Source organism: Embiotoca jacksoni, unplaced genomic scaffold, assembly GCF_022577435.1.
Source record: "Embiotoca jacksoni isolate LCO1_2020_lvr unplaced genomic scaffold, fEmbJac1.0.p SCAF_19, whole genome shotgun sequence".
Classification (NCBI taxonomy): Eukaryota; Metazoa; Chordata; class Actinopteri; family Embiotocidae; genus Embiotoca; species Embiotoca jacksoni.
This window is the reverse complement of record NW_027185329.1, coordinates 1,375,498-1,385,879: the sequence shown is the minus strand read 5'-3', so window position 1 is coordinate 1,385,879 and position 10,382 is coordinate 1,375,498. Positions and strand designations below refer to the sequence as shown.

Sequence of the window (10,382 nt, the reverse complement as noted above, 5' to 3'; positions counted from 1 at the left end):
CTAACTAGCTTCTGGCTTAACCTTCATATTTCATGAAAACAACGTGAGAGCGATGCTCTCATCTTCCTCCTGATAGGAGAAAATATGTTTTGAACTATTCCTTCAACTCAAAAGAAAACGTTATGCAGAAGTGGGTCTTTAATTTAACATTGTAAATACCAATTAATATCAAAATATCCCCCACCATAATATTTTCTCTGAACATACGACATATATCATTTTCTAAATAAGCCACCGATTTGTGGATTCACCAGGTGGTATGTCTGATATGCCGCTGATGTTCTCGTTCATCGGCAGAGGCTTTATACCGCTGAGACGCAGATCAAAATCTTCCAGCGTCATTGCTGTAAGTTGATGTTTATGTAGACAAACAGCCTCTTGTGTTACATCAGCATCTGCACAAACATTCAAGTCACAGTTTGATCCCTCAATTATCAGATTGCCCCGTCTAATTGGACAATATGGTTTCTCTGGGGATTGGGCCTTGCCTTATCACAGAAATTCTTTTCTGCCCTGCACAATTTGGTGAGATAAATGTAATGGTATCAGTGTTCAAGTGTGTGCCTGGGTGGTCCCTGCTGCATTTCTAATGATGCTGCGCCTTTCCCAGAACAAGTGGAAATACCTCAGTGATGCACCGTGAAAAGAGAGACGAGGAAAGAAGCAAAAAAAAAAATCCCACCGGGCTTCAAAATGTAATTCTCACACAAAGGACATCCAACACTTCAGATGAGCATGCACGCTGCTTTTATTGTCTGAACCAAAAAAAAAAAATGAAGTGTGCATTGATTGATCATGTGGTCATAACTTACAGGAATTCTTTGAAGGCCCTCAAGGTAGATGTGCACACAAACACACAAAAAAAAATCAAACCAACTTAAAAGGCTGTCAAAGACTAATTTAAAAGCTGAAGTAAAACCATATATCATGGCTCTGTCTTTTCAGGCGTGATTTAGTAGCAGGATGTTGAAATTTTCACCTTGATTTTGTTTTCCAAATTTGTATTTGAAGTCATGGAAATGTGTCAGTCAAAATAGGACAGAAACCAGATTCATAATATTCATCAATCCTAACAGAGTAATTACAAACGATGACTTTATTTGATTTTACTTACTTTATTTTATCTTATTTTATTATAAAAAAAAAAAAAAAAGAAAAAAAAAGAAAAGTGATTTAATTCTGAAGGCTGTGGCTGAAACACGGGACCGGAAGTAGTCACAGGATACAGGAAACGCTCGCTGCAGACAAGAAGCTGTGAACTGTAAGTTACCTTTTTCTCCAGGATATTTTCCTCATTATCTTCCCAAATTATAGTTGAAGTCATTGTGGCAAGGCAAGTAGAAATATAAGCGCTTTTGTAAGGTTACGACGAACGCAAATGACAGCCTCCGTATTCCCTTCCGGTGAAACGAATTGTTTTGCTAACGAACGCTAGCTTAAGCTAACGTTAGCCGTCACATTTTGTCAACAAAGCAGATAAACTGTTCCGTAAAAACACCGCCGGGTTGTTCGGTTCGTCTCACCGGGTTGTTCGGTTCGTCTCACCGGGTTGTTCGGTTCGTCTCACCGGGTGCACGCAACGTATCGGTGATGTTCTGTTTACAACCATTAAGCCGGGAGACGGGACACAGCGTTGTCAGTCTTCCACTCTGTTAACGACAAGACGAACGAGTTCAACCAAAGTCCGTCGAAGTTTCTGTCAATTTACCGTAAAAGTGGAGTTGTGTTGTGTTGTTTGTGTAACAGAACATATTTTAAGAATTTGTACTAACCTTGAACGACTTCTGGTAAATTCGGCTCGGTAATTCTGTATTAATTACTGTAAAAATCCACCTTATTTGTCCCACTTAGTTCCATCCTACAGTTAAGGTTATATTATTAAAACGTTTGTGTTGCTCAAAGCATTTAAATTACATTTCACTAAGCACCAAACCGTCTTTCCAAAAACTAGGTGTGGATCCATAGACCTAAGTTAACAATTTGGTAAACCAGGAAATACCAAATCTAAATGACAACAGCTTCAGAAATCTTCATCTTTCATCTTTCTGGTGAAACACGTACTTAAATGCGAAGGACTGTTGCATGCACAAGAAAATCTATTCATTGTCACCTGAACATCAGTAATGACTGCAAACACTGTCAACATATGTTAAGCAGCTGCCTCCTAACTTTGAAACTGCCTGTTTAAAATAATAATTTTTTTTTTGTGGACGTAACACCTCGATTATACTTGGAAAACAATTAATGTGTGCAAATGAGAACATTGACACCCACTGACCTCATATGACTCGGAAAGTAAGCCACTGATGAGTATAAACAATAGAATATTTTAAACTTTAACACAAGTAGTTAATGCATCACCACTTCATTGATTTTATAAGATAAAATATTGCTTCATATTTCATGTCGAATCACCTTCATTGTTCTAGTAAGCAACTTGATTGCGCATTAAACATTTTTCAATCTCGTCTTACTGCCACGATTTTGTCATACAAGGACGGACGAGCATCCGCACCGAGTTATGTGTTCATCACTGGCATCGTCCTTTTGTTGGCTTCTTTTGGAAAGTGGATATCAATCTCGCCTCTGCAGGACTGGTCGTGTTATTCCAGTGCATCGTTCTCTCATGCTGCTTATTTAATCTTGTGTTGAGGTGGGAATGATATTCCCCTCTTTGCTGCCTCCCAAATATTGTGCTTTTCTCGGATGAGTAAGTAATTTCATTTTGATATGAAGTTTCAGTGGAAAAAGCTTGACTTTGTTGTGAAAGACTCTAATATCCGTACGGTTCTCGCGTCCGAAGCTGCCATCAATTCTAATTTCCGTACATGTTTGGTCGATGGGGTTTAATGAAGAAATTATTGCAGAATTCTTGAGTTACTGATAATGATTATATCTGCTGAGGATTTCTGTCAAGAAATAGTGGAAGATGTCTATTAAGATTCCCTAGATGTCTTCTCATTGTTTGTTCTATTCATCTTGCCGTCATATATGAAAAAAACAAACCACACATCTACACGCCTGAGAAGCTGAAATCAAACAAAAATGTTTGGCATCTTTTGATGTGATGAATAAATCTGAACATTTTCCAGTAATGACGTAATTAACACCAACTGATGAGATTGTAAGATGATGGTGGTGGTGTTATTTTATAGTCAAAATGTTAATATATTTCTTATTGGACCTCCCTGTTAAAACATAAACACTTTTTCTTCCCGCGGCCTCATTAAGCGTACTGTTTTCAGACAGCATGTGTCTAAGCCACTATAATCCCTTTTTCTTGTTTACTTTTGTCATATATTGTCAGAAGCGACTTTTCATTACATACGTATGTTCGAGGGAAACGGTACCTGACCACGTGTGTTTGTTTAGCCGATTGATTGCATGTATAGAAACGAATCTGAGCGATTGATTGACAGGTCGAGAGCAGGCTGGCGCCGTGTCCTGTAGAAATACATTATCCATCATTTGTGTTCAACATTTAGGAGCCTGTTGTAATCACTTCTTCTCCTCCCCAAAGTCAGCACTGCTCAGCTGGGGGAAGGAGGAGGAGGAGGAGGTGGTGGTGTGGGAGGTGGGGGGGGGGCGAGGGCAAGGCTACACTGATCCATTTCCTGTCCCCTCCTGGGGGCTCTAATTGAAAAATTTGGGTGGCCCTGCTTGTTTGTTTTGGTGGAATGTGGTGGGTTGTGTTTTCTGAGGCTTTTTTCCTCAGCGCTGCTGCTCCGTAGAGCTCCGGGTGAACGGAGTGACGGGGGTCAGCCCCGGTCAGGCAGTCTGCCCCCCCACCTGGTAAACCCCCCCCCCCCACCCCCCGCCCGCCCCACCATCCCCCTCCTGCTGGCAGGCTTGCTGGGCCACTGGTCATCACACTGTGGTTTCTGTGACCCACTCCGACCTGAACGGACAGAGAGACGGACAGACAGAGAAAAGAAACAACAACACATAACTCAAAGAGACGGGCTCACTAAGACGGTCAGCTCATCTTCTAGCAAGATTTACACTTATTTAAACTGTTTGATTATATAGTGACACAATTTAAGACAAAAGGAAGAGTTAAGAGCTTTTTTTTTTTTTTTCTTGGATTTGGCTTTTTAATTACTTTTTGCTCTCTTATATGATAATACACTGAATATTACATGTTTTAGATTGTTAGCTCAAATGATCACTATTATTAGAATAAAAAAAGTAAAGTTTTTTTTTAATGTATTTTATTATTTAGTATTAATTTGAAGACTTTGGATCTGTGGAAAACATGATAGGCAATACACTTTATTGACCAAACTAATTTTTGATCAAGACATTAAGTAGCTCATCAGTTGCAGCAGAAAATACAATATATATTAATATGTTTTGCTAAGTTGCATGCTAACGAAAAAAAAAATGGATTTGTCATGGAAGCCAAATTGTTTATGTAATTTTTTTAACAGTATGTATGTGGATGTTTCTCACGCTGGTGACTTGTTTTTATTTCATGTAAAGCGGCGTCCTCGCCGGCCTCACCAGGGTTCAAACCGCTCCATTTCACCATATCATTGTGCCGAGCCACCCTGTCTCCAGCTCCTTAATCCTCCGCAAACATTGTCCCGCATTTGCAGGCCCCTACTTCATTTTTCTGTTTATTGGTTTAGGGTTTTTATATGGGAAATTGGGGACTTCAACTTCATTAGGAATAACTCGGTAAAGCACTTGAGACTGACAAACAAACAAACAGATAGCTCTAAAGACAACAAACCCTGTGGGCAGGCATGGACGATGGCGGCACAGCGAGCCAGACGCACACATCTGATCGCTGTTGTCCTTCTTCTCTGTCACGGGAAAGAGTCTCCGACGGTGCCCGGGACCGGCTGCTCGCACGGGAGACGCTGAGTCATCGTGGAAGAAGTGAGCGACTGGTCAGAAGTCGAAGCATCTGTTTTCAAAAACAGAGCCGGCGTGTTAACACGATCCATTTACTTGAAATACGATACAGTTGACACACATTGTGGTCAATTTTTTTTGGGGGGGGGGGGGGGCTGGCTATCGGCTCCACATCTTAGAGGCATGTGTCGGCCCGGGGTGTGAGTGAACACTGAGGAGGATTGTTTGAAGGTCCGCCCCCAGCCCTGTGTGATCAGGCAGTCATCTCAAGCTGGGTGATGTTTGGCTGGCTCTGTGCATTCAGAGGAGTCGGTGGGGAGGGGGGGGGGGGGGGGGGGGGGGTCTTTGATGGAATCTGGTGTTTGTGTAATGTTGGGGAGCACGGAGTGAAATGGTGTTAGTGTGTGTGTGTGTGTGTGTGTGTGTGTGTGTGTGTGTGTGTGTGTGTGTGTGTGTGTGTGTGTGTGTGTGTGTGTGGAGGGAGGAGAGGGGGGGAATCCGAGCCGCCAGCGTAGTGAGTTAGCTTCTCTGATGGATGATGGAGGGGGGGTTGAGGGTGATGAGCTGTCTAAATGGGTCCCTTTGTGCCCACTAAACCCATCACACTCTCTCTTGCACACACACACACACACACACACACACACACACACACGCCAATCACTGCCACACGAGTCACCTTTGAGCTCGGAGCAGCACACACGGATCGAAGGTGTATGAAGGCCTTATTCATGAGATGGTCATGTGTGACGACACGGTGGGTCAGGTGACTGCAGGTCCCAGATATTGCGCAATCAGAGCAGAAGTTTAAAACCCACAACAGCTGATTTTTTTTTTTTTTCCCTCTTACTTGGAAGATTATCACGGTTCTTGTCGCCTAGATGAACATGATTTAGGAGTACCGTCTTCCCCGGGATATAAACAAGACGTAGAGGGAGAATTATGGATGTGTGACGTACAACAAAGCTCCCAAATTTGGCATTAGATATAATCTTTTGTTATTATTCTGGTGGTTATTTTTTTAATTGCATTATTGTAAAAATGGCAGAAAATAGTAAAAATGTCCAATAGAATTGCTCAAAACCCAATAAGAAGGTTTCTTACTTTATCAATAACTTACACAAGTAATTGATGTTTTTTTTTGTCTGTTGACTAATGTTATGTCATTAATCTATTACGTTATTAACAACATATTAATCATAAAAGGTTCAATAAATGTAGTTAAAACCTTGAGGAAGTAGTCTGACAACAATTAAACCAAGTTAACTGTAATCAACATCAATTCTAATATTTTTTTTGCCGTATTTTTATTTATCTTAAAACCACAAACATTTTATTATTAGTATAAATATATTGATTACAGCTATAGCATCTCAGAAACTCTCTTTCAGAGCGTCTGTACTCAAAATGCAAAAACGTCCAAATCAAAAGCTGGATGAGTGCGAGTGTAAAATGTTGTTGTCCTTTACGACATGTGGCGCTGTCGTCTCCGTAAACCCTCTGTAAACCCCGGCGGGGAGGAAAATCCACTGTCATGGTCATCTTTTTTTATTTTTTTTCCAGGCAGTCTTTTTAACCGCCTTCCTTTTCTATACAGGGGGGGGAGGGAGAGGGGGGGGGGGAGAGACTGTGCATCTGTGTTGTTATTTATTGAATTTTGCCCGCATGGCTCGACACATGTTTAGAAGAAAAGAGGGGTATAATCTTAAGGGGTGGGGGGGGGGGGGGGGGGGGGGTCTTCTAATGCCCCCTAGAGGTTAATACCTGTGGAGGGGCGGGAGGGCGGGGGGGGGGGGGGTGTCTTTATGCAACTTGAAGGAAAAAGTTCCCTCACAGCTCTGAGCAAAGTTACAGCTTCTATTACTCTGTTTGCAGGTTATTTGTGACGGTGCGTGACATGAGACTAGTGCTAGAGCCCCCCACCCCCCCCTACCCACCCACCCCCCTCCCACCTAGTTTCTGTGTGTGTGTGTGTGTGTGTGTGTGTGTGTGTGTGTGTGTGTGTGTGTGTGTGTTACAGAGAGGGGTCTGGGCAGTGTTCCCGTGTCCATGCATGGCCCCCGGAGTAAAGTAAACACAGCGGCTCTTTTCTCATCCCAGCCGTCAGCAGGCTCTCCCCAGGCCCGCGCCAGAGACCACACACCCAGACCACACACACACGCACACACACACACACACACGCACACACGCACACACTGCCCAGACCTCTTTGCAGATCCTTCCACATAGTCGCATACACACAAGACCACACAACACCAGCTCGGGCCCCTCGCACGCAACCTAGCTGAGCTGTCATTCTGCCCAGCGTGTGTGTGTGTGTGTGTGTGTGTGTGTGTGTGTGTGTGTGTGTGTGTGTGTGTGTGTGTGTGTGTGTGTGTGTGTGTGTGTGTGCGCAGGCGTGCTATCTGTGTGTTTCTGCACGTGTATTTCCAAGATTAGTAGGGACAGGATAGAAACACTCCTGGAAGCAGAATCCCAATTACACAAACTAAAGAGACCCCCCCCCCCCCCCGCCCCCACCCCTCCCCGCTCCCCCTTCCCCTCCGCCCCCTCGCCGATCCCGCTCCCAACATGTGGGATTGATGAAGGGATACGCCGAGCTCTCGTTTTTAGGCCCGTTAACCTTCTTATCTCCTTCGTGTCAGATCTGTAGCTCCTCCGTTTCCTCTTGACGAGCGTGAACGGCGCGAGGTGAATCCCCGTTGGAGGTTTCTCGTTAACTTCTGGGTGTCGCGGGCAATTGGGGAGGGAGGCGGAGGGAGGGGGGGGGCGTCCCAGAAAGTTTCCTAGTTCTGGAGTGATTAATCTCTCAACTGTTTTGTAAACTGCGGACAGATAAACTATTGACGAATAATTCCGGTTATGGATTTTTCCAGAGAGATTCCCGACCTCTGAAATGACAGATCGGTATTTTAATATAAAGTTATGACCGCTGTACAACTCGAGAGTCTCGAAAGCACAACATGTTGACACAAATGTTTATTTGAACTCACGAGGGCACGATGCCTCAAAACGTAAATCATTTTTGGTTTAAATATGTCGTCATTTTTTTTTTTTAAATATTTGAATAAATGTAATATTTTAGAATTAAAAAAAAATAAATAACGAGAAATGTCCCTCGCAGTCTAAAGTGGCATCTTCAACATACATAATTAAAGCCACTTTCTCTTTGAGATGCTTTTATGTTCTTCAATTCGAACTATACTTTTAAGGTAATAAACACTATTTGAATTAATTAATTAAGTACTTTTAAAGACCTATATTAATTAAGTGGCACCACATTATGATTGGGAAAGATCGGCCTAATTGTTTAAGTCATTTATTGAGCAAAATAAATGTTGTTCCTGCTTCTCGATTGGGAAGTTTTTCTGCTTTATATCAGAGTAAACTGAATATGTTTGAGTTTCCGACGGGAACGTGTTCCCTCTTGAAAATTGTGACGGATGTTTATCCGCTGCTTTTAAATATTTTGTAGACATTTTGATTGATCTAATAATGGAAAAGAAAAAAAAAAAAAAAGCTCCACTCGATTCATTCATAACCTGAGATAAGCTTTACGGCTCTTGATGGATCCCATCGGCTCTGCTGCAGCGGCGGAAAACCTTCGGCTTGTCTCGTCGGGGCGGGGCGGGGGCTGGGGGGGGGGGGGGGGGGGGGTTACCACCGTGAATTGGCCGAGGGTCCGAGTCCGTGTGAACTCCTGCATTGTTTTGCGGAGGACGTGTTTTGGCTGCGGAGCAAACGGGCGGAAGCGTGGCAACGAGCCGCTTTCACAGAGTCCAGATCGGCCGGCCGCTCTCAGACCTGGCAGTAATTTATTAGCAAACATCTGTGCTGCTGAAATACATCCTTTCAAATTTTTTTCAACCCCCCCCACCCCTCCTTCTTCCTTTCCCTCAGCCATCCAACGTGAAGTGATTTGCATGGGTGCTCCTTCTTTGGTACCGTAATCTGTCCAGTATTGTGTGGGCTTATGTGGAATGATTGGGGAGGCCAGGTTTATTTATCCTGCGCTGTGAGGTTTACATTCTTCCTTTCCTCCCTGCTCTCCGTCTGCTCCTTCGTTCTTGGCTCACCTCCCTCTATTTTTCCTATTATCTGAGAGATAACTGCCGCAATACATACATTTTTTTGGAGACCTACAGGGGTGGGAAAATTAACTCGAGCTCGCCAGCCAAAATGCGAGCTCATATTTTCGCCGTTCCCCCCCCCCCCTCCGGTCGGTTTTTAAAAACCGAAATATCTCGCTGCCTGGGAATTCCAGAAAAGCTACTGGTAAATACCCCCAAAAATGTATATTTACAGCATTCGTTATTATTCATCAGGATAGGGTTGTGTGTTAACCTTTTTTTTTTCCTGTTTTCCAGATGGTTGCTTAATGCTAAAATTTCCCATGGTAACCATTTAACAGCACTGTCTGCATTCGTAACAGTAATTTGCCTGTTTTACCTTCTAGTGATGTAAATTACAAATATTTTCTAAGTCAGTATTATTGCTTTTAAATAAAGGAGTTATTTAATTGTTAATAATAATCGCCTCTGACTGTGTGTGTGTGTGTGTGTGGGGGGGGGGGGGGACAGTCAATAGAAATAAAGAATCGAAGGTGTTGAACTAAAGACGTGCAAGAAAATCAAATGCTTTGACTCCAACTCTTATTTTCACTTTTAACTAATTCTGTCGGTTGTCTTATTCATTGATTTAGCGCAGACGTCTCCGTGAGTCTCTGATCACGTCCCGCCTCTCTTTTGTCTTTTTTTTTTTCCCCCTGCAGGTGCTGATTGACAGCTGCGTTCCCGTTTACCTCGAAGGCCACCATGTCCCGTGCCCGTCAACCCCCGCTGGTCACGGGCATCTCGCCTAAGGAGGGAGCGGCCTGGACCAAAGTCACCATCCGTGGCGAGAACCTGGGCACCGGCCCGGTCGACCTCGTCGGTAAGATGGTGGTTGTTTTTGTTTTTTTGTCTCGCCACACAGCCGGCTCTGAAAAAAAAAATGTTGCATTTTCAGGCGTCTGTTTAATTTTTCAACCTAAATTTCTCTCACACAATATTGATTTTTGCGGTGAATGACATCCATCCTTGTCGCGTTGTACGTGCCGCTCCTCCAGATTTCTTTCCTTCTTCTTTCTTACTAAAACATGCAGACGCAGTATGAAGGTGTATAAATTAGTATGTCAAGTTAAATATACAGAAGACTTTTTTTTTTTTTTTTTTCTTACATAAGAGCACAGATATAAATATACAAGACGTCAACACCGTTATGTAATTAACATGTATTTGTGTTACAGTAAATAATAATCCTCAGGTGATGATTTTTATTATTTGTTTCACTCTGTGGTCGTCGCTGTTTGGAAAAGGAGGGACGACGACGCTGAGAGAATTCGGCCGATTTGAGTATTTAGTAATTTCAGCTGTATTAACTGCTTTTATTAACGGATCCATCAACAAACCACAGCAGCCCCGTTTCTTTAAACAGGCTGTTGTAACGTTTGTTTTCTTTTATATGATATGTAAGTGGACGGGACA

At 43.0% G+C, this 10,382-nt stretch overlaps 1 protein-coding gene across 1 annotated transcript in view; it reads left to right on the top strand.

The window, feature by feature from the left end:
• Nucleotides 1-1,215: 1,215 nt before the first annotated feature.
• The window catches only part of exoc2 (exocyst complex component 2), a 39,123-nt gene continuing 29,956 nt past the window's right edge, over nucleotides 1,216-10,382 (top strand). Inside the window, exons 1-2 of the mRNA XM_069152964.1 lie at nucleotides 1,216-1,261; nucleotides 9,629-9,789. Coding sequence (XP_069009065.1) covers nucleotides 9,672-9,789 — 118 coding nt within the window. The 5' untranslated portion in view covers nucleotides 1,216-1,261; nucleotides 9,629-9,671. The remainder of the gene's footprint in view (nucleotides 1,262-9,628; nucleotides 9,790-10,382) is intronic.